The 25,721-nt window shown below is 35.6% G+C and overlaps 1 protein-coding gene across 1 annotated transcript; it reads left to right on the plus strand.

Annotated features, from left to right (window-relative positions):
- Positions 1–2,243: 2,243 nt before the first annotated feature.
- LOC121980166 lies at positions 2,244–6,338 on the plus strand. The gene is made up of 8 exons (XM_042532129.1): positions 2,244–2,420; positions 2,463–2,552; positions 4,855–4,941; positions 5,043–5,246; positions 5,358–5,528; positions 5,596–5,649; positions 5,729–5,875; positions 5,964–6,338. The coding sequence occupies exons 1-8, from the start codon at positions 2,244–2,246 to the stop codon at positions 6,336–6,338; spliced, it is 1,305 nt and encodes a 434-aa protein (XP_042388063.1).
- Positions 6,339–25,721: the final 19,383 nt, after the last annotated feature.

The raw sequence follows: 25,721 nt of genomic DNA on the forward strand, positions 1-25,721 counted from the left end.
AAGAAGACAATGATACACTTGCTGCTCTTAAATCTGAAGCATGGAAACAAAGCCATTAAAATCCAGAAGCCGAATACAAACTGATCAGAAGCAAAGGGAGCGTCTAAATATGAAATGCAATCATAAGACAGGAGGATCTAAATTGCATGCCTAACCTATACAAATTCTCCTTCTTTCTTTAGGTTTTATGGCAGCCAGCACCAAAAGCAAAAACTTCTCTAAACATGCTTCGAAATCCAAACAATAAGCTAGCTTGAATCCGAAAATAGAAGAGGCAAGGAAACTCGTGCAAAGCTTCGGGAACAAGGAGAGGAACAAGCAATAAATCTCGGAGCTATCCTACCGCAGGTGAGTAGCGACTTACCTCATTCTTGAATTCAAACCGAAGGAGAAAACCTCTAGGGTTCGCGGAGAAACTTCAAATTCCAACCCTTCCTCGTGCCCACGAGCTCTCTTCAACGAGGAGACCTCGAATCTGTGAAGAACCGATGGAGAGGAGTGCTCGCCGACCGCCGGAGTTGAGCCCTAAGCTCGGCTTTGTTTCCGCCCGAGAAGGAATCGCCGCCGCGCCGTCGCAGAAGGGAAGAGGAGAAAAGGAGAGAAAGGTTCGGGGAAAAAGAAAACTTAAGTTCTCTTTTCTTATCACTAGGGTTTCAATTTTAACATATATATATACCTCGCACCCTAACTTTTCGCGAAATACTCGCGGAAGAGTTGGTTGGCTGCGGTTTTGACCAAGTCCCAGGTCGCAGCTTCGATTCCTCAGCCGCGCACTTTTCGTTTCGATTTATTTTCAATGTTCCTAACTATACCTTATATAAATTTGTTCTCACATCTAGTTAACAAATCGAGCATAGCTCGGTTGGTCGGGCCGAGTTCTGCTTGGGCCGAGGAGCTCGGATCGAACCCAGCTTCTTCAACTTATTTTCCTTGCTATTATTCTCCCTTTCCATTTTCTACATCATATACATCTTATCTCATATGTTATTAACAAAACAGCCATAGCCCAGATGGTTTAGCCGCATACGGTTGGGTCGTGTCTGACCCGAGACCATGGGTTCGAGACCTAGCTTCAAACACATTCGGTTTTTTTTTTTTTTTAAACTTCTTCCTCTTGGTAAAAATACCAAACGAGCTCCAAAAATTACATAAAAATACTCTATAAATTCCTAAAAATCTTTCGAATATTTCTATAACATTTCTAAATATTTTTAAAAATGTTAAAACTCCTAATGGGAAAAATTGGGTCGTTACAGGCCGGACTTTTACTTCTCATGGAGAATTAATGGTGGCCGAATCTAGCTTGGAGAAGAAGGAGCTTGGTGGTTCTCATCTCGGAAGATCGTTGCCCACACAACGTCCGAGATAAGAAAAGGAATACGGTAGAAGATTAAGAGGTCATTAAAATTTCACAAAGAAAGGTATTACTAGTATTTTTTTTCCGCATCATGCTAGTTTATTTTTCTTTGTATGAATTCCAAACACAAGAGGCATTAGATTCTAGATTTTCGGATTTGTTTCGAAGATGTGTTTCTTTTTATTTTGTTTTTCGAATTTGTGATTCGATTGTTCTTTTTGGTTAATCTAGAATTATTTAAGGAAATTAAATATTAGCTTTCCTTAAAAGGCTTTGTCTAGGTGCTGGTGGTTGCTCCCATATCCAAGAAGGTCATGTGCCTCGCCATGCAGTCGTGGAAGCCAATTTTGAAAATTAATATTTAATGAAATTAATAACATAGGTGGATTTGAATCAATAGTGTTAAGTTCCGCTTGCGATTCAAATCTAAACCATTAAGAACAGATAAGTTAAATTTGGAATCAATGATGTTAAGTTCCGTCTGTGATTCTTAATTTAACTTCTAAAGAACACAATAGGTTATTTAAGGAAAGGTTCGACACTTATACAAAAAATTTTGTACAGTGGAACCGGTACGTTTTCCTAGGACTAACCAATAGTTCTAATCCAACTGACTAGACCCCAATCCTTGTGTTACCCGACCTGGTTCCCGCGCCCTTTGTCGATCTATCTTCTTAGGAGGTGAACAATTTCCTTCTGTGCTTAGGTTGACTCCTCAACTTCTGAGCGCACTTTCCTCCTATAAATATTACACTGTTTTCCAAGCGCCGCCTCGAGTTCCGAGGAAACCCCTTCACCTTCTTCTTCTTTATAAAAGGTTTATGTTTCCTTGCATCAACACCCGTATCTCTATCTCTTCTGCTTCCTTGTGATCCTTGTCTAACCCATGGGGCCGGCTGAGCTATCTTCCATACGCCACCAGCTAGCTCTTAAGGAAAAAGCTCTGCGTGATATGACCCTGAGCAGGGATCTGCAAACTTCCCTCCGTCGTGAAATGGAGGAGCTCTGGCAAGCAGCCAAATATAGAACTAGGGCTGAAATAGCCCTCAAGATGAAAGCTCAAGCGGATTTCTAGAGTCAAATCCATTATATCCTGTATTTGAAGATAAAGCATGAGGGCGAACTGGCTTCACTGAAAGAAGAGAATCGGCTAAAGGATGAGACCATCTGCCAATTGCAGCACACTCTTGAAAGTGTCTGAGGAGAACTGATTCGAGCACAGACCCATCTAAGAGAAGAGGGTCCTGCCTCCGTATCTGGCAGCAATTGAACCCTCTGAAAAATGTACCTCTGATTTTACCGAAATAAAACCTGTATTATGTATTCCACCCTTATTGTAGCTCTGCACTCTATTGCTCATATATCATTGTGTTGATAGAACCCCTGCGTTTCTCCAATATTTCTAACAAAACATAGCAAAAAATAATAAAAACAATCGGCTTACCTTCTTTTCCACTCACCTCATGACATATGATCATTTGGCCGCTGTGAGTGAGACGCTTGAGAGGTGTTCATGACTTGCGATTGTGTCTGAGCAATCTCACTTTTAGTAAAACCCCTTGAAATATGGTCTATTGCTAGTCCGACACGATAACTTGGCCTGCTACATTTTGTTCCGGTGGATATAAAGAATACCGACCGAGAAGATTATGGCACCGACCCAGAAGGTCGTTAGGCGTGAGAGCCTTGCTCACTTATAACTCGCACTAGGGCGAGAGTCTGGGACAGCCGACCTGGAAGGTCGTTGGGCGTGAGAGCATTGCTCACTTATCAATACAAGGTCAAATGTTGGTTGTTTGTATATATCAACACAGTAGTCTCCAATTATTTAATGACAAAAAAATTTAATAATTTTAATAAAAGTATAATTTATAATTAAAATGTTAATAACATTTCTAAAAAAATATTAATAAGAATTTTAAGGGTGTATTTGATTGGAGATTATTCTTGATAACTGTGGTTATCCATCTAAGGTTATTAACGAAAACCTTATTTAATTTAAGTAATTGGGTCATAAAAGGGGCATACAACCCGGAATTAGAAAACTTAAAAAATGTGAGGTTTTGTTTGCTTTCGATGTTGACGAAATTTTTTTAGTCAAAAATATCTTATGATATTTACACTTTGGGACAAAAATATCCTTAAATTTTTCATAACAAAATTTCTATTTTAATTTATAAAAACTAAATAAAAAATAAAAATATGTAATAATAAATATATATATAGAGAGAGTGGAAAGTTAAAAAAAATAAACCTTAAAAATATATATATACAAAGTTAACAAAAGAAAATAAATATATATTATTAGTTTTGTAACGGTGAGTAATACAATAAAATATTAAATTATATTATATATTAAAATCTTAAAATAAATATTTTTTTTTACATTACCTATATTGAACCAAATAATATTAAATTATGTTTTATTCTCCATGACTTTGATATTAATAATTTAAACCAAATGCATCCTAGTATTTTACGGAAATGTTTAACTTTCTTATTCCCACTAATCACTAATCTAAATAAACACAAGAAATAAAATTTTAAGTAATATGATTTGATATTAAAGTTTATTTTTTTTTAATATGTTGTAAATCTCAACTCTTTCTTTAATTTATAAAGGCAAAAACAATTTATAGTGAGCAATATAAGAATCATTAAATAAAATAATATTATTTGCATATTTTAAATGTGAAAATTTATATATATTTTTTGTTTAGGTTTAAATAAAAAATAAATGGAATGGAATTTATTATTTCAACATTAATATAGATACACTTACCTTAATTTTGTATAAATTCTAGGATCATATTAATAGAGATTTGATTGCTTACATTTTATATAAAATTCAAAATTTATTATTTTAACATTAATAGAGATAAGTTTACATTAATTTTATATAAATTTTAAGATAGCAATAGAGAGAGATAATTGCTTACCTTTTGTACAAATTTAAAATTTATTATTTTGACATTAATCGAAATAAACTTATATTAATTTTATATAAATTTTAAGATTTATTATTTTAACATAATAGAGAAAGCTCTTATTAATTTTGTATAAAATTGAAGATTACATTAATAAAGAGATAAGCTTAGATTTGTTGTAAATTTTAAATTTTATTATTTTAACATTAATTTTATATCAATTTTAAGATAACATTAATAGAAAATTACATATTTAAAAAAATGAAAATCATTTACCTTTTTTTTTATGATTCTTATATCTTACTAATTATAATTTTTTTGTGTGTGTATTTATAAACGGGAGAATGGACTAAGATTTACAACATATCTCAATACTAAACTTTCATATCATTTGAATTTTTACATCATGTTTCTTCACATTTTATTGTTTATTTTGATTGGTGGAGCACAAGCAAGATCATGGAACGAGAAAGCTAAATACTCACTTAAAACCATTCAGGTCGTTATTAATATTTCTTTTGAAAAATTAGAAATAGTATTTTTATTGAAATTATTATTTTTTTTTGTTAGACAATAACAGGAGATCTATTTGACTGTGTTGATATGTATAAGCAACCAGCATTTGACCACCCTTTGTTGAAAAATCATACTCTTCAGGTATTTAGTATTCAAAAATAAATAAGTCAAATTGATATGATATTTTTTTATTGCATGGTATAGTTCCTTTTGCTCTTTAATTGATTTGATAATCTTTGTAGTTAAAACCAAGTAGTTTTCCAAAAGGAATGAAGCTTGGAAAATCTAAATCAGCTTCTTTTTATGGATTCAATGATACTTGCCCTTCTGGCACTGTTCTTGTCCACCGTGCTCGGAAACAAGATTTAACTAAGTCTCAACTTTTGAGAAATCAATTTAGAGCACAAGCCATAATAGCTAACGAGCCAACTGCGGATCAAAATCATGTACGTTATTTTTTTTATCACTGTTTGACTATGCACTATTACTATAGCTATTGCAATTCTAATTCATTATTTATGGAGTTCAAACATAAATAATATTTGCATTCTACATAGTTCGCAATAATTGAAAATGCACATGGCCCATTTTATGGAGCGTATGCAAAAATGGCGACTTATAAGCTTCCAGATCTAAAAGCTAATCAAACATCATCCAGCACTATATATCTTCTTGGTAATCCACATGTTCCAAACAATGAAATCAATGTGATCGAGGCTGGTTGGCAGGTAAATTAATATAAATCATTAACTAATATTGTTTTATATAGTCACTAATTTATATCTAATTTCATAGGTTTCAACGGCCTTGTATGATTCCAGTTATCCTCGTTTTTTTACTTTTTGGACCGTAAGTATAAATCTTTTATATTTTATTCCTTTAGTTTCGTATATATTCTCAAATAACATATTTAATTATGTATTTTCAGAGTGATGGGCATGAGAAAACGGGATGTCCAAATTTGGACTGCCCTGGTTTTATCAGCACCACTAATATTTATGGGCCTGGAAGTTTTATTCCTGAATTTTCCATTTACGGTGGCGAACAAAAATATCTATCCATACTAATTGCTAGGGTAATTTCCTTTTTTTTTCTAAATGTGTTATCTTATTTGTATTGAAGTTTAATACTTATTAATAAATTTTATGTATTTTCATTTATAGGATTCTCAAACAGGGAATTGGTGGGTTACTTATAATAATCAACTACCTCTTGGGTATTTCCCTAAGGAATTGCTTCCTAAGATGCAGGATCACGCATCCGTTATTCAAATGGGTGGACATGTTAACTCTCCCTTGAGTGTGCCGAGCCCTCCGATGGGCAGTGGTCATTCTAGTAATGAAGGATGGAATAAAGCTGCTTATTTCATTCAAGTTCAGTTAGTGACTCGCTCGAATAACTTGATCAGATTGAATCCTGTATTTACTTTTACTACGTGTGATATTAGTGATTATTATTGCGTATCTGATAAGCATTATACATATGATGAGAATGTATATGTTTTTGCTTATGGAGGAGTGGGAGGTTTCAAAAAGTGATATCTTGTTTGGAATAAATTGTCCTAAGTTTATTAATAAATTTATTTTAGCTTTCTTTTACTAGCGTTTCATATTGTTGGAGAAAATTTTATTAAATTTTGAACAAAATCCCAATATTTTTTTTTAAAATATAAACAGATAGTTACATCAACTCTAAGAAATCCACCCTAATCAACATCTACTAAATCTACTTTTAAAAATTTACTCTAGACATAATTAAAAAATATTACTTCTTAATTATATAATTAGATTTATGCTTACCTAAATCCAACCTCTCACAATATGGTAAAAAGATAGATTAGCTCGCCCCTAGTGTCTCCGTCAATCCGTCCCTAAACCTCTAACAAGCTTCATATAATTATAACCCTCAATTTTTTAAATTTTGTCACGCATTTCCCATTTCTCTGTCCCAAAGCTCCTCGTCTCCCGAAGCTCCTTCCGTTACAATTCTTCCTCCTCGCTGTCAAGGTCGGCGGCTTCCTCCACAGCGCCACCTTACTCCTCCTCTCCTCGGCCATCCTCCTAGTCTACAAGCTCTTCTCCGAGGCACATCCAGATGCTCATCTACGTGGCGGTGGCCGGCGTGCGTGCGCGCGGCAGTGCACGCGATGCTGCCGCGGTTCTACGATTTGCGCGCTGACAGCTGGCGCACGTTCCGAGCTTACGGGTGGAGGCGGGTAGTGGTGATGACAAACCCGCGGGCGATGGTGGCGGAGTTCGCCCCGGAGTGCTTGGGGGCAGACAAGGTCCTGGGGACGGAGCTGGAGGTGGACGAGAGGACGAGGTGGGCCACGGGGAGGGGACCGCCGACGGCGTCATTGTGGGGGCGCCGGAAGAGGGAAGCTGTGGAGAGGGAATTCACGGTACTAGGGGGGCCGCTAAGGTAACGGATCTATCTCTGTGGAGAGGGAATTCAAGGCGGAGCATCAGCCGGAGTTGGGCTCGGAGACCAAGAATTCGACCACGACTTCATGGATCTCTGCAACGTCCTTGCTCGATACGTTTCCTCTATTTTCTGCATTGTCAAAAACTAAATTTAAATTTTAACTTTTTTTTTTTGCTTCTATCGCCATTGATTAGGATAATTTTCTCAGCCAGATCATAAAATTTTTTTTCCTTTCAAGATTAACGAATTAGTTCGATATTTGGGGTTTGCAGGAGGCAATTCATGAGATTGAAGAATTTAGTAATATGATATCAAATGTATTCCTAATCTACGGGACCGAATCCAGTTTTCTCACTTACATCCAATTGTAAGGATCGGAAGTATATACTATGCAAATGGAGTCTTTTTCCAGGACAGACAGGACCAGAGGATTCTGTCTAGGCGCCACCGCCGATGAGTTCCCTCGAACCCTAGCCAAACTCGCCCTGTCTCCACTGAACGAATCAAAATTACTTGAAGCGTTTGAAATTTTTGAATGTGAATTAAATGGGCCTTCTGCTGAACTACAGGTCCAATTAAGTAGAATTAATGGGCTATCATTTTATAATTTGTCCCAATTTGTTTATTTTCTATTTTTTTAATTAGATCAAAGTTAGCTGAACCTCTGTTGTTATTCATAATCTATGATTTCTTCATTAGTTTGTACGAGGGATTTAGCCTCTAACTTAACTAATACAAGATAAGATGATTGACCGACATAGATGAGTGCATTGATTTTCCTAATTGAATATAATAAATATTATGAAAGGGTCATGATTAATCGGTATAAGTTGAATATCTGATGGCAACTAAAAAAAATTATGGAAAGACGTTCTCTCCCCTTACCCTATTCAGTTTCTCTCACTTTTGTTTGATCATGTCCTATGCTTCTTTGTTAGTTTGTGGTGGATTTGGTGGGGGATTTGCTCTTAACCAGTAGAATATAAGATGAACGAGTGATTTTTCCTTCCCGATATATGATATGTGTGTTTTATGCATAATTTTTTATATTATTTTACATGCATTTTATTTAGCATGAACATATTCTACATGCATTTATTACTTTTGCATTGTTTTCTTTCTTTCTGTTTGAAGATATGCTCTTTATGTGTTTTGATTGACAAGATGTGAATTTGGAGCTTAATTGGAGCTTTTTTTTAAAAAAAAACATTGAAACGAGAGTCCACAACAAGGAACATGTTCTGGCTGTGTCCCATAACATGAGTGTATTCTTTAGCTGAAGTTAGACGTGAAATGGAGCAGCTGCGAAGACCACAACCTCTAACACGGGTTGGTTGTGCCCTCTCCTTCCGAAAACTCTTTTGGTCGGCTGTTGACACGCCTTTGTTGTGTGAACTAGCACAACCATGTTCTCCCACCACGCCCCAACAATTTGGAAAGCCACAATGAATTTGAAATACTTCGGAGTCTATAAAATGACCTATGAGTCTCATATTGAGGGACCAAGAGTGGCTTCTTCATGACAATGAACCCTAAGAGAGTCGTTTCCAAGGAGCCATCGAATATTCTATCCACCATCAAGCTTGGAGTTCATCTGAACATGACGATCGACACGCGACTAAGCATTCATTGTTCATTTTCTTCTTGATTTTGAGTTGTAGAATGTCTTCCTCCTTATCTTTGCGTTGTAACTTCATACTATGGAGTAGTACTCTAAATTATAGGATGAGGGAGTAGCTCGATTGACTAGTTGACAGTCGTTTTATATTTATTCATCTTTTTTTTTTATCAAATGATGTGTTGATCCATGTTCCGACCTTATTGTCCATCCATGATTATGACATGAGCGTTCATCTTCATATCCCATGGGACATGGGAAAGAACCGAAAGGTGAACCCAGGCCTCATATCCATAAAGACCCTAATTTGAGGGATTATTCACAAAAATAATTCAAAACCTCACGAGTGCAGTGCATTGTGGAAATCAATAGATAAAGGAATGAAATAATATAAAGCTTTTTAATAATCTTATTACTAAAGCCAATAGACTTATTTATACAAATTGCCCAAAACAATAATGAAAATATTAAATAAGGCATACAATCATAATAATTATAAACATAGTAATATAATAGACTTGGAAATATTATTTTTACTAGTTTATTCATGTTGATCTTGATTGTGTGCCAAATATAATAAATCTCAATTGATTGAAATTAATTAGAGATTAACCACATGATGAGGTTTTCTCTTGGTGGATCCATTTTGTAAGGAGTGTGGGGACAAGAGACTCGATGGATGATGTCAGAGGAAGTAAATGACAATGAAGCGCTTGATACTCTCCACCCCAATCAGAATGAAGGGAGAGGATTTTACGATCAAAATAGCACTCACTTATTTTTGAAAGCCACAAAAAATATCAAAGAGATTAGACTTTCTTTTCATAGGAAAAATCCAAGTAAACTTGTTGAAATTGTTAACATAATAAATAAAACCTTGATTAGATAGAATAGGAGCAGGACCCCACACATCAGAGTGAATAATTTCTAAAAGAAAACTAGAAGTGCGAGAAGAAGACACAAAAGGCAATTTATGAGATTTTGCTTTCATGCAAGTTTCACATAAATGAGAAGATGAGGCTAAAGAAATTGGTAAACCATACTGGTTAATGATATTTTGAACAATACGTAGAGACGGATGACCAAGACGTGTGTGCCAAGAGAATTTATCAATGCGTTCTCCAATAAACGCATTAGTATAGGTGGGCTGAAAATGATAAAGATCGTCTTTAATATTTCCTCGGAGTAGAATATTTCCTGTTATGGGATCCTTCACAAGACAATGATGAGGATGAAATTCAAAGAATACATTATTATGAAGAGCAAACTGACAGACAGAAAGTAAAATTTTAGTAATAGAAGAAACATGAAGAGTATTGCGCATGCGAAAAGTATGACCATATGAATGAAAGGATGTATTTCCAATGTGAGCAATTTGCAAACCTGAGTCATTGCCTATTTGTATCATGTTAGGTCTATGATAAGGTGAAGCTTCTGTGAGAATATTATACTTCGATATAACATGATGAGTTGCTCCATAATCCGGATGTCATTCTGGGGTTTCAGGAATTGATGACGTTACATTAGGAGGGATGGAGAATGAAAATGCTCCAGAATTAGATGATTGAGTACTAGATTGCCAAGATGAGGGAGAGTGTCGACTTGATGATACAGGTCCTCCTCAAAAATTTGAATCATATATTTTATAACAATTTTAAGCATAATGACCATAATTGAAGCAAATCTGATAGCGTCCTCTACCTCGACCTCGACCCCGACCTCTGAAACCTTCAAACTGATTTTGGTGACCATATTGGGGAGGAGACTGATTATGTTGATCAGGTTGTGGAGCCTTGCTAATCATGTGTGCCGATAAAGATAGAGAATCTAACATCATTTGAGATTGTATTTGAAGACGCATTTCATGAGAGGATAGCATACCATGAAGCGTTTCAAGTGACACTTAATCCATGCGAGTCGTCACACTGAGAACAAAGCTATCATATTGAGGACCTAAACTTGCAAGAACATGCATTAATAGTTCTGGATCAGAGACTGGATGTCCAATTGCAGCTAGGTTATTGGCAATGGTCTTAACTGATTGCATATAGTCATTGATGGAGGCATCTCCTCATTGTACAGACTGAATTGTAGACGAAGTTGGAGAACTCGTGCTTGAGAGTAAGATGCAAAAGAATGATCAAGAGCTTCCCAAACCTAGCGCGAAGTGTTGAGCCCAACGAGCATAGGAAGTATAGACTCAGTAATTGATGAAATTAACCAAGTCAAGACTAATTGATTCCTTTTAAACCAAATAGTATAGGATGAATAATCTTTTTGAGGTGGAGATAAACTACTATCAACATGACCAAGTAAATCATGAACACAAAGTAAAGGAAGAAATTATAATTTCCATAATTATAATTATCATGATCAAGTTTAACGGAGAAAGAAGGAACCATAGGAACTGAAAAAGTGGTATTTTGTGATGGTGAAGAGATTTCAATAGACTCGAGAGAAGACATTTTTTTCTCTCTCTATTTTTTTCTCATTTTTTTCTCGATTTTTTTTCACACTTTTTTTTCTCAGTTTTTTTTTTGTTTTCTCTCACTTTTTTTTCCTTCTCGGTTTTTTTTCACACTTTTTTTCACAGTTTTTTTTCTCTCTCGGTTTTTTTTAATTCAACCGAATAGAAATCTTAAAAGTAAAATATGAAAGCGAACAGATACGCCAACCAAAATCCATTTTTTTCAATGCTGAGAATCGAAAACCGAACTAATAGAAGAAAAAAAATTGTTACTGTAGTTGTCGAAGTTCTCGAGGTTGCCGCACAAAACTGGCAAGAAAGGGCGTTGGCGATGAGACTGCAAGATGTTGATGGAGCATGCTGATCTTTGGTTTGCTCCTGTTGGAACCCCAAGGTTGTTTTGGTGTGATCAACAAGTTAAGTTAGGTCCTGTGTGTTTTAACCTTGTGTCTAAGTGTGCAGGAGCTTAGGAGCACAGGTAGTTGAGCGGAAGACGCAGCCAGCGAGAAGAACTGCACGCGGTGCGTCCGAGGGACGAGGCGCTGCAGAAGAGTACACCGGCGGACGAGAAGGAAGCGTGCGGTGGTTCTGAGGGACGAGAAACCGAAGCGTAAGATTGCTCGAGGAGTAAGAGATGCAGCTAGCGAGAAGGTCGGCACGGGGTGCGACCGAGGGACGAAGACTGCGGATGAGTACGCTGGTGGACGAGAAGGAAACACGCGACGATTCCGAGGGACGAGAAGCCGGAGGGAAGCCTGCTTGAGAAGACCATAACCTGGGTTCAGGTGAGCCCTTTTTCGGATAGCAGAGATCACCCAAGCGAGCGGAACCAGAGTTGAAGACCCGGACCGAGGTGAAAAAAGTCAACCGGAGTTGACTTAGGGTTTGGGGCGCTCGGAGCAGTTTGGGGCGCCTGGACCAGCCCGGAGCGCCCGGAACCCTTCCAGGAGCTCGAACCATTGATTTTGACTAGATCGAGAGTTATCTCGATCTGAACGTTGAGGGATAAATTTTATCCCCCCCAGGGCGCCTAGAACCCTCAGGGCGCTCCGACCAAGGCTATAAATATAGCTTTGGTCCAGAAGCTTGACAACGAACTCATTACTTGTAATTCTTACGCCTGTGTGCTTTAGAGTTAAGCTTCTGTTTCTGTGCTTCAATGTTGTAAGAGGTTTCTCCGCCTGAAAGAGTATTCTAGCGCGCTTAACCTTCCTTGGATTAACAACCACATCGGTTGTAACCAAGTAAATCTTGTGCCTCGTCTTTTTAATGTTTTATTTATCTGCTTTGTTTATTTTACAAGTGTTAGCTTAAAGAGTTCGAGAAAGGGTTTTTGTTTTTGATTTTGCAGGATATCCAACAACCCCCCTCCTAGCCAGTCGCAACGGTCCTACAAGTGGTATCAGAGTCGAGTACGCCTCAGAAGGACTAACCGCCGTCTGAACCAACAAAACGATGGTCGGAGCTAGCGACAACCCACCAGCATTCGAGGGGGAGTTTCCTTTATGGAAGCAACAAATAGAGGTATATCTAAACTCTGATTCTGGTATTTTTTTTCAATAATGAAATTTGGTTATGAAGAACCGAAGAACGCGTACGGAGAAGAAATCGATAAACGTCTCTGGACCCACAAGCAACGTGAGGAGTTTATAGAAAACGGGCGAGCTAAATTTAACCTCCTAAGCACAATACCAAATGAAGATCTCGGTAGAGTTGGCGAATACAAAAGCGCAAAAGAACTTTGGGAACAGTTCTTGAAGATTCATGAAGAATCAGAAGAAGCCGAATCCGAGACTAAAGAAATTGCCGAAACAACAATCATAGCAGAAGACCCACCTAAAGATGGAAAAAGCTCACCGAGACAAGCATCGATGAAGGGGGAGAGTCTTCGGAAGAAAGTAATTCAACAGGGGGAGAACCAATAGCCAACGAGGTAAGTAAGGTATGACCTCTACCCTCTGAACAACTGGTTCAATTAATCGAAAAATTACCTGAAGATTTTTGTGAATTAAAAATTGAATCATCGAAAGAATTTTTCGGATTAGAAAATCAACTGCCGACCACTTCTTGCAAATTAAGAATATTATCGAAAGAATTTTTTGAATTACAAAATGTTTTGACGAAAGATTCTTGCGAATTACAAATTATTTTGTCAAAAGAATTTTGCAAATCAGAAATATTGTCAAAAGATTCTTGCAAGTTACAAAATATTTTGCCGAATGAATCTTGCAAATTAGAAAAATTGTCAAACGAATTGTTACCAATTATGTTGTCAATACAATTTCTTGCATGTTTAATATTCGTTGCCTTAAATCTGAAAAAGTGTGATTTAAGAAGTTATGATATATTAAAATAGAAATTTAAATTTCATATTGATATTAGAGAACGGGCAATAACTTGAGAATAATTTTTTTTAACAAAAAATAAAATAAAATTATTATTTCCAAAGTTAGAAAGTTTTTTTTTTAATTTCTGCTTAAATTTTTACATAGAATTTTTTTTGAAAAGCTGCCTAAGTCAGGATTTATTTTTATTCTCTCACTTAAAGTTTTTGACTTAGAAATTTTTCCTTGACTTGGATTTTTTTTTTCCCTGAAAATCATTGAAATAGACTATTATAAATTTTCTAAGTGTCAACCCTTAGATTTTTCTTGCAGCCCCAATTTTTTATGTGATCAAAGGGGGAGGTAGAAAATTGAAAATTGAAATTTTTTAAAAATTTAGTTTCTTCTATCTTGTTGCACGTTATTGCAATATAAACTGTTTTATTTTCATATCTATTTTGACCCTAGCTTAACTTGGGTTGATCACATCAAAAAGGGAGAGATTGTTGGAATCCCAAGGTTGTTTTGGTGTGATCAACAAGTTAAGTTAGATCCTGTGTGTTTTAACTTTGTGTCTAAGTGTGCAGGAGCTTAGGAGCACAGGTAGTCGAGCGGAAGACGCAGCCAGCGAGAAGGACGGCACGCGGTGCATCCGAGGGGCGAGACGCTGCGGAAGAGTAATCGACGGACGAGAAGAAAGCGCGTGGTGGTTTCGTGGGACGAGAAGCCTGAGCGGAAGATTGCTCGAGGAGCAAGAGACGCAGCTAGCGAGAAGGTCGGCACGGGGTGCGACCGAGGGACGAAGACTGCAGATGAGTACGCTGGTGGACGAGAAGGAAACACACGGCGATTCCGAAGGACGAGAAGCCGGAGGGAAGCCTGCTCGAGAAGACCGGAACCTGGGTTCGGGTGAACCCTTTTCCGGATGGCAGAGATCACCCAAGCGAGTGGAACCGGAGTTGAAGACCCGAACCGAGCGAAAAAAGTCAACCGGAGTTGACTTAGGGTCCGGGGCGCTTAGACCAGCCCGGAGCAGTTCGGGGCGCCCAGACCATCCCGGGGCGCCCGGAACCCTTCCGGGCGCTCGAACCATTGATTTTGACCAGATCGAGAGTTATCTCGATCTGAACGTTGGGGGATAAATTTTATCCCCCCAGGGCGCTTGGAACCCTCAGGGCACCCCGACCAAGGCTATAAATATAGCCTTGGTCCAGAAGCTTGACAACGAACTCATTACTTGTAATTCCTATGCTTGTGTGCTTTAGAGTTAAGCTTCTGTTTATGTGCTTCAACGTTGTAAGAGGCTTCTCCGCCTGAAGGAGTATTCTAGTGCGCTTAACCTTCCTTGGATTAACAGCCACATCGGTTGTAACCAAGTAAATCTTGTGCCTCATCTTTTTAATGTTTTATTTATCTGCTTTGTTTATTTTACAAGTGTTAGCTTAAAGAGTTCGAGGAAGGGTTTTTGTTTTTGATTTTGCAGGATATCCAACAACCCCCCTCCTAGCCGGCCGCAACGGTCCTACAGCTCCAAGTTGCTGTTGTGCTCCAAGATGTTCATGTTATTGCTGACTAATGTTGTAGAAATCTGGTGCTGAAATTGAGGTACTGAAAAGGAATTAAAGAAGGAAGAAGCTAAATTTTGAGGGAAGATAAGGAAAAGGAAAGATCATGGTTCTGATATCATGTAGAAATCAATAGGTAGAGAAAAGAAATAATATAAAGTTTTTTGACAATCTTATTACTAAAGTCAATAGGCTTATTTATTCAAATTATTCAAAATAATAATGGAAAAATTAAATAAGGCATATAATCATAATAATTATAACATAGTAATATAATAAACTTAGAAATATTATTTTTACTATTTGATTCATGTCGATCTTGTTGTGTGCCAAATATAATAAATCTCAATTGATTGAAATCAATTAGAAATTATTTCCATTATTGTCATTATGTACCATTGACTATTACAGAGCTTAATGGGTTTATCTCAATTTAATGCCACCAAGTAGGGGATGGTACCTAGAGGACTGTAGGGCATTGTGGCAGGAGCCTCCTTCAGAAAGCGATCACTTTAGTAAGTCTACCTTGAAAGTAGATATCGTGTTTGAGTAAACACACTTGTATAATTCCAAAATTCTATGTCGATTATCTCAATATAGAGCATCTTTATTCGTATCAATATGAGGTAAGAGAGTGAATAATCACATTTAGGATGATAACAATTGTCATGGAAAAATTAAAATCCTAGAATTATTTTTCAAAATTGATGTTCACCTAAGCTTCTCTTTGCTTTCTTAATTCATTTTTTTCTCACTATTCTCGTGATTTTTATTTGTCTAGATAATCTTCTTCTTGCTTTGACTAGTACTCAGTTTATAGATCCTAAATTCTTAGGAAATCAATATTTTATTATTTGATGGCAATTGTGCAATTACAGATTTTCACATCAATGTCCCATTCCATTTCTCTCTTTTGTTCCTTCATTTTTTTTTTTAGCTCAGGTGTCTAAATATTTCTATCCTTCATTCACCTAGAGGTTGCCAACCGACTCTATGAAAGTTTTCCACCGACAAATGAATAAATGCGGAAAACACGGATGGACCATCTGCCCTTTATTCACTTAGAGGTGGTCAGCCGACCCTATGGAAATTTTTTTATCGACCAACAACTTAATTTTGGAGGTGTCTGGGTCGATTCTACGGAAATTTTCCATCGGTCATTAAATTGAGAAGTACTCGGGGAGGCCATCATCCACTAGGAAAAAATTTATACAGTGCACAACAAATAAATATTGGTTAATTTGATATTCGAATCAATGTGACAATTAATATGTAAAAATCTATCAACATAGTACAGTTCTATGCAATTGTTCTTTAGATCAGAACCCAACTCAATTCAACATATCAATAGAAATTAATTTCAAACCAAAACTGAACTATCTACAGTGTGGATGTCGTAGGGTGGCTGGTCGGCGCATGCGGTGGTGGCGAGGAAGTTGTTGTTGCCGTTGTCGATGAGGGAGTTGCCGGACATGAAGAAGGCGCGAGCTGCCGCAGAGAGCACGGGAAGCGAAGCTAGATCGAGGAGCAGCACTCCATCGGCGATCCTCTGAACCATGGTGGCACTGGATCAGCTCGAAATGAGGTGGGAATGTCAGACTTGTTGTATATTTGTTTTTACTAAGTAGGGACAATTCATATTTTTGCTCGTGTGATGACTTTTGTTTTTTTTTTTTTGAAGTAAAAGTATTTTTGAAAGAATGATCTCCTAGATAAATGGTGTAAAGATTATATCATTTATATGATTTTTTTTTTTTGATAAATTATGATTTGATTAATGCTTAACTTTATTTGAATAATGCGAATATTTATCTATATTAGTGTTAATTGTATGTTAGTTTTTTTATTGAGAAATTAATTATTTTAAAACTACTTTTTGAATAATGCGAATATTTATCTATATTAGTGTTAATTGTATGTTAGTTTTTTTATTGAGAAATTAATTATTTTAAAACTACTTTTTAGAAGAATAATCTCCGAGATAAATGTATTATAATGAATTGAATTTATAAATAGAATTCTAAATGAATTAAAATTATATTTAGTATTGAAGTCGCGAGTCGGTGGTGCCACCCTACACGATTGCACAGTGCAGCCTAGCTTGCTCGAGGCGCAACTACTTTGTTCTACATTGCGTAAGGCATGGTTGTGTGGTGCCATCCTGTGTGAGGCACAGCTATGCAATGCCACCTTGCGTGAGGTGTGGCTGTGTACAATGGCGGATCTAGGGGGAGCGGGGGTATGCTTGAGCATCCTCTTGCTCTCAGAAAATTCCATCAGTATGTTATAATCTAAGGGACAGCGAGAAAGAAGACAAGTTTCAGCACCTTTTTTGAGCTTTTTTTTTTTTTTGTCTGGATTCGTCATTACCTGTGTAATGCCACTCACGAACCATGATGGTTGCATGGGTCAGCCGTGTAGTGGCATTGTGCATGGGTCACTCTTGGCTAATATGTAGAGATGAAGAGAAAGAGAAAGGGTTTTAATTTGAATGGATAAAAAAAACTCCATAGATTAATTTATAAATAGTTCCATTCGTTATTTAATTTGATAACAAATAAAAACAATTGTTCCTTACTAAATAAATAGTTAAAACTTTCTGTGTGATTTTTTTTCTCAATTCTAAAATTATAAATAGGGCATAAATGCTGATTGGTCGATCACTCCCATCCGGATATCAATATTTATGTCTGCATTAATTAATAGAAAGTAGTTAGTGGACAAAATAACGATGAAAAAACAGAACGAATATGGAAGTATTAACTCCGATGTCATCTTGACCCAATCCGACCTGATTGGAGTTTAACTCCGATCTTAGGTAACAATTAGCCCATGTTGACTCAGTCAAAAATATGCCACATGTTAGATAATGTCAATAGAAACTAGAGGAATAAGAAGAAGAAGCTAGATTTCATTGTGAATATGATTTTAATTTTATGTTAAAAATTTTAAGACAAGTTAGTTGGTTATATTGTATCACACGTATTGTAATTGTGAACTATAAGGAGAGAGACTTTCACACATGTGGATTCACATAGGTGTAAATTCAACGCTTAATTGTACTGAACCAAGTTAATTTATATGTAGGTACGACTTACTTAAGTGTATAACGGATCCATTAATTTATGTTAATAACATATCCACAACCTTCCGGGTGAAACTATCAACTATGACTAATGTTTTGACGAGTAATGACAGTACTGGTCATTTAACCTTGCCAAAGGTCAGAGCTCCTAAAAAAGATGAGGCCATGGTCGAGCAATGTGTGTGCAAGAAAAGTGATCTCTGTTCACCTTCGTTCTCGATTGATTTTTCCTCTTTGTCATGCATATGTTTAACAGATCCACTCATGATAGCAATCGGGTATGAATTTAGTTCATCGTGACCACCAGTGTTTGGTGGTGACACGATTTGCTATTGGATCTTAGGAAACAAATGACCCACGACTACAGGGTCGTCTCAACCATTCTGGAAGCCCTAGGCGAAAAAAAGAATTTAATATTTTTTAAATAAATCTTGAGACCCTAGGGTAAAATAAGAATTTAATATTTTTTAAATAAATATTATTAGAAATAGTTAAATTGTTACTTATAATAAAAGATGGAATTTGTCATCCTAGCAGTCAACACGACCGACCCTACGACCAAGTTGTAGTTGGTTATTGCGTGGAGAGCATTTTTCTTGGTTTTGCCGAGATTCGACACTTTGTCCATTGTAACAATATCTACCCCGTATTAGCCAACTCAACCATATCCCAGGGGCGACATTTAATTTTATTAGTAAAATTTAAAGGAGCAGTTTCATATATTACCAATGATTATTTATATAGCAATAACTTTATCTTATGTCAAACCTCACTTTTTTGTTATTAGCAAAATTTTTTAAAAAAATGTTTTATATTAACTAATTTAGAATCAAGAAAAAAAATTATTGTAATTTTTTTAATATACATTTTAATTATAATTTTTTTAAAAAAATTATCAATCATTTTTAACTTCGAGAAAGGAAAGTCTAGACACAATAGTAAAATTATTGTGTGACCTAGAGGAAATAGGTTTGTGTACTGGATATAATCATTACGTATAATAAACCTTTCCTCAGAATCTCGTATTGAGGAGAGCTTCGTGAACTAAACTATCTTTTTTATCAATTTTAACTTTGATAAATTATTAATAAAATTTATGGTGAATTATTAAAAAATTAGTGAAAGAAAAATAAAATTTAAGAAAGAAATAATACTACAATATTAAATATGCTTTTGACTTTTAAAAGTATTTTTATAAAAAAATATATTAATTAAGTATAACCAATAAATATTTTTAATTTATTAACAAAATTTAATTTTGATTAATAAATTAAATTTTTATAGTAAAAAATTTAAAATTACTAATTAAATTTTAATAAAAAAAATTACCAAACAAATCTAATTTTAATAGTAAAAAATTAAAAGTATCAGTTAAATCTAATTCAAGTAAAAAAAAAAAAAAATCTAGATTTAATCTATAAAAAATTTAAAATTTTTGGCCAAGTCTAGTTTAGCTAGTAAAAAATTAAAATTAGTGGTGAAAATAAATCTAGACTAAAATTTATTTTAGCCATAATTTTAAATATTTAATATCCAAACTCATATGTTTTTATGCCTTAGTCGGCCCTGCACGACAACCTCTAAGTACCGTCTAAAGTGGGACGAATTTGTATACACTGTGCAGGCTCGGACTTGAGGTAAGGCCCAGGAGGCGCTCGCCTCAGGCCCATTTTTAAGAGGGGCTCAAAATTATGGTTCCACCCTAATTTTGTCGTGAGTAACCCAACGTCGACTCGCCGAGATACTTTTTGTCGAATCGGACACTGTCCTCGAGGGCTCTATCGTGCCCTTCATCGGCTTCAACTTTTTCGTCATCCTCGAGCCCACCCTTCCCTTCCCCCCTTTAGTCTTCTCCTCCGCCAACCTCCTTCTCCCCTTCCACTTCTTCCGCGCTGTCACCTCGTGCGTGGGGCAGTAGGGATCATTTTCCACTTTCGGTCCTCCCTCGTCATTAGTACTAAGCTCCTACTCTTCAAGGGTGCTCGTCTCCTACACGACCAATGATAGCAGCCTCTTCGATTCATCTTCTATTTTGGTAAGTTTATGTAATTCTGTTCGATTTGTCCAGTTTTTTTTCTGATCAACTTTGCTGGCTCGTTGCTCTTGCTTGCGGCATTAGTTCTCTTGCTTTTGAAGCGTTGTGTGTTTAATGTTTTGTGCAGTTACAAAATCAAAGGGAAAAGGTGAGACAGTGAGAGGGAGACAAGAGCAATTAAGCAAGGCCAATTATTCTTGTTCTCTTCTGCTATGCTTCTACTCATGCTTAATTCCTATTAACTCCATCCAATTCGATTAGTTTACGCCATTAAATTTGTTAGCTTGTTGCATTTGAAATTCTTTACTTCTAATTAGATACGTTTCTAATAGATCATTGTAAATATTATTTTGCATTATTCTTTTAAGCTTAAATCTATCTTACCATTGAATCTTCATTGGTGCATTTCATTTTACATTCTGATATTTATATTTATATGTTTACTATTGTCTTACCTATTTTTTTTACTGACAGTGGTCTATTTTATTTTTGTAGCTCAGTAGCTCTTTGTGCACATTGCAATTAGTTCAATTTTATTTGTATTTCTTAATACTTATGTTTATAAATAAATCTCAAGTTGTTTTCTTGATATATTTAATTGTCTGATAATTTATTTTTACTAGTCTAATACTATTTGATTATGATCAAACTAATTTTTGTTGTCTTTTGTCAGACACTAGATTTGATAAGAGGAAAGAGCATGTTGATGATAATGGATTCATCCCTGGATGGGCAATATGCTAATGAGGATGCTACAAAGCTAGTGGAACTTACTTCAAAATGTCTACAGTTCGAGGCAAAAGATGCACATAGTAATTTATAGTCTTTACTTCATATTGTTACATAATTTGTAGCATATGACATTGATATTATTTATCCTTTTAGAGATTTGGATTATAGGTTTATTGATTTTGGTAGTGAAATGAGGCGAGACTTTTGGCTTTCATATTTTAAAGTGTGGATGAATTTTTAAATTAAAATAGTAATAAGATATTATAAGAGGGGACCATTTTTTTTAAACTCGACTCATGCCATCAAAATCTCAGGTCCGACACTGACTCTATGCCAAATGTAGGCCTCGACATCACGATCACTTTTCAACTAAGTATAACAACCAACTCGAGCTTGATCAATAATGATAATTATGGAAAATAATCTTGAATTATTTTCAATCAATAGATATTTATTATATTTGTCATCATAATTAAAGATTAACAGTAAAAGATAATATTTCCAGATTAATTATATTCACTACTACGACTATTATTATTATTATTATTATTATTATTATTATTATTATTATTATTATTATTTAATATTTTCATTATTAATTAAACAACTTGTATAAATAATTAATTTAACTTTATCAATAAGATTATTTAAAAATAATTATTTTCTATTTTTATTATTTCTATCATGCTAGCTTTGATCTCGCTGTGAATTTTTTTTAACATTCTCTTTCTAGTTTCTATAACCGTCTGCCACGTTTCTTTCCCCATTCTCTTATAAAACATTTTTTCTTTTCTCGCCCCTTTTATTCTTCTCTCTTCCGCCGTCTTCACGAAGAGGAATAGTGAATTATTTTTTTTAGCTTCTCCTTTTCTGTGCCGCCTGTGCAATTGCTGGCGCCGGCATCTCCTGCCATAGTCTCTGCCACCGGTGCCCCTACCGCTGCCATCTTTTCCGCCTCGTCACTACCGGATCTTGTGTTGCTACCGACCAAGAGCAACATAGGAGTTACTAACGCCAGCCGTCGAAAATTCTTCCAACAAGATCTATTACTATCCAGGGACGAGTTATTTATTTTCGATATCAGATATTCAATGACATCAAGGTAGCCGCAAGTAAAGTTCAGACCAATATCAAATTTATCACTTCGTAGTTCACACTGGTCTTTATTATTTTAGAAGATTTGATTAGTCTTATAATTAAAAACAATGTCAAATTTTTTTCAGAGTTGCATATTAGTATTCAATGTTCTAAAAGATTTGACTCAAATTTTACTGGTGGTCCTGCAACATTAGGACAAATAACTATTTCATAAGGAGAATCGACATTTTCAAACCGATCACCACCTTCTTGGCAATTTACAACTTAGTTATCTCATTGAAGCATTCTCACTTTCTATCTCTCCTAATATAATTTCATGATGTTATACCAGAATATGATATTCTCACAGAGGTTTCGCCTTATCATGAACCCGACATGGTACAAATTGGTAATAACTCAGGTTTGCAAATTACTCTCCTTGGAAACACATCTTTTCACACATGTGGTCAAACTTTTTGTATGCACAACACTCTTCATGTTCCTTCTATCATCAAAAATTACTTTCTGTGCGTCAATTTGCTCTTAATAATAATCTATTCTTTGAATTTCATTCTCATCATTGCCTTGTGAAGGATCTCACAACAGGAATTACTCTACTTCAAGGAAACATTATAGACAATCTCTATCATCTTTAACACACCTATACTAATGTTTTTGTTAGAGAACGCACAGACAAATTCTCTTAGCACACATGTCTTGGTCATCCATCTCTACATCTACTTTAGAATATCATCAATTAGTATGGTTTACCAATTTTTTAGCATCCTCATCCCACTTATGTGAAGTTTGCATGAAAACAAAATCTCATAAATTACCTTTTGTTTCTTCTACTCGCACCTCTAGTTTTCCTTTAGAAATTATTCACTCTGATATGTGGAGTCCTGCTCCTATTCTCTCTAATAAATGTTTTCTTTATTATGTTATTTTTATTTACAATTTTAACAAGTTTGCTTGAATTTTTTTTATAAAAAGAAAATTTGATCTCTTCGATATTTTTTTCTCATTTTTAAAAGCATGTTGAGCGTTATTTTGATCGTAAAATACTCTCTCTTCATTATGATTGGGGAGGAGAGTATTAAGCCCTTCATTATCATCTTACCTCCTCAAGCATCCTTCATCGAGTCTCTTGTCCCCACACTTCTGAACAAAATGGATCCATTGAGAGGAAACATTGTTATATAATTGAAACTAGCTTAGCTCTTCTTAATCATGCCTCAATTATGCTTAAATTTTGCAATGACGTTGTCCAAACCTCAGTATACCTTATCAATCATTTGCCCACTCCACTACTTCAAAACAAAAGCCCCTTAGAAAGACTTTATAATTGCTCTCTGGATTATTCATTCTTCCATATCTTTGGTTGCGCATGTTATCCTTGATTGCGACCTTACTCTAAACATAAGTTAGACCATCAGTCTCAACAATGTGTTTTCCTTGGTTATAGTAATTTGTATCATGGGTATCATTGCCTACATATATCAACTGGGCAAATATATATTCCTCGACATGTTACTTTTGATGAGTCTCTCTTTCCATTTGCAGTTGTTCCCTCAAACATTCTCTCTGATAATCAAGACACTTTTCTAATTACCCCTAATAGTATACCAGAACTATCACAGGTTGCTCTAACAAGACATACTCAAAGTACAAGAGAAGATGAAATTTTGGGCTCTGCTCCATCCCCACCAAATCTTACAGATTCAACATCTAGTAATGTTTCGCTCTCTAGTCCTGATTCCCATCAATCTAACCACTCATGTTCAAATAGTTCTGATGATGATACTCCTCGACGTATGCTTCCTTTAAGCGAGATTTATGCTCGATGTCTACTAGTTCCCACCCATTATCCTTTGTAACATGCTCTAATTACTTCTTCAAGTTTTGTTGGACCGACTAGCTTTACACAGACAGTCAAAGACCTAAATTGACCTGCTACGATGGCTATAGAGTTTGATGCTCTTCTCCGTAATGAAATATGGACCTTAGTTCCTCATACTCCGTCTATGAATATATTGAGCTCTAAATGAGTTTACCGAATTAAGTATCAAGCATATGGATCCATTGAACGCTACAAAACTCACCTTGTTGTAAAAGACTTTAGTCAACAACTAAGTATTGACTTCAATGATACTTTCAGTTTGATTGTCAAAATTACAACTGTCAAATTGTTACTGTCTATAACTATTAGCTCCAATAAGTCGATAAAATAATTAGATATTTCCAATACTTTCCTTCATGGACAACTTGAAGAAACTATTTTTATGGAGCAACCACTAGGTTTCATCCACTAACAACTTTCAACACATGTTTGTAAACTTCAGAAATCTTTATACGGTATTCGACAAGCACCTCGTGCGTGGTTCATCGTCTATCTAATTGGCTTCACATTCAGGATTTTTCTGGATCAAAAACTAACTATTCACTATTCTATAAATGTGATGAAAAATTTACCATACTTTTTCTAATTTACGTGGATGATATATTAATAACTGACAGTGATCAAGAAGACATTTCTTCTTTCCTCCATCTTCTTAATCAAGAGTTCTCGATTCGGGACCTCAGCAAGACTCATTTTTCCTTGGCATTGAGTTTCTTCCACATGTTGAAGGATGCCTTCTCTATCAAAGCAAATATATCACTGGACTTCTTCAACGAGATAAAATGGATGGTGCACGTCTTGTCACGCCCTGAGGGTATACTTGTCCACCAAACTGTATGGTACCCCCTAGTGTCAATATAGAAAATATGATATCAAACCAATTCAAGCCAACATAAAACACTAATGAAATATAATAACACCAAGTCACAAATAGCAATAATGATAATGAGTGTATGTATGCATGCACATGTGAACATATTAAATTAACCAAAAGCATAACCAACGACAAAAACATTTGATACAAAGAGGAAACCCAAACTATAAGCAGTGGAAAGAAAAGTAGCAACTCATATAGAAATCCAAAAATCTGAACTCGAGCGGGACTAGCAGCCAGGACCTCTGAGCGACACACATCCTCTATCTGCTAACCTGGAGGATCTAAGAAAAACAACAGGTAGTGAGTATAAAAAAATATACTTAGTGGATAGAAAAAAATAGTGCATAGATAGTATACTGACAGGAGATCAAAGGATACAGTCTCAGATAAAATATTTACTTACCAACGTAGGTGTCCCAACATAATCACCAACTAACCAAAAGTAAAATCATAACTTAGCACTTCACTAACCTGCTCAACCAAGTATAACCAATAAATCGGGAGTACGTACAATACATCTTGTCACACCCCGAAGGTATACTTGTCCATCAAATCGGACGGTACCCACTAGTGACAATATAGGAAATATGATATCGAACCAATTCAAGCCAACATAAAACACCAATGAAATAGAATAACACCGAGTCACAAATAGCAATAATGATAGTGTGTGTATGTATGCATGCACATGTGAACATACTAAATTAACCAAAACATAACCAACGACATAAACATTCGATACAAGAGGAAACCCAAACTATAAGCAGCGGAAAGTAAAATAACAACTCATATAGAAATCCAAACTCAAAAATTCAAA

Source organism: Zingiber officinale, chromosome 5A (assembly GCF_018446385.1).
Source record: "Zingiber officinale cultivar Zhangliang chromosome 5A, Zo_v1.1, whole genome shotgun sequence".
Taxonomy (NCBI): Eukaryota; Viridiplantae; Streptophyta; class Magnoliopsida; order Zingiberales; family Zingiberaceae; genus Zingiber; species Zingiber officinale.

What these genes read in the sequence shown, in the direction of transcription:
- LOC121980166 (XM_042532129.1), top strand. Translation starts at nt 2,244, where the DNA reads ATGGGGCCGGCTGAGCTATCTTCCATACGCCACCAGCTAGCTCTTAAG. An exon ending in TGCAGCACACTCTTGAAAGT is followed by an intron (nt 2,553 to 4,854) that starts GTCTGAGGAGAA and finishes TTTTTTTGTTAG; the next exon opens with ACAATAACAGGAGATCTATT. An exon ending in TGAAAAATCATACTCTTCAG is followed by an intron (nt 4,942 to 5,042) that starts GTATTTAGTATT and finishes TAATCTTTGTAG; the next exon opens with TTAAAACCAAGTAGTTTTCC.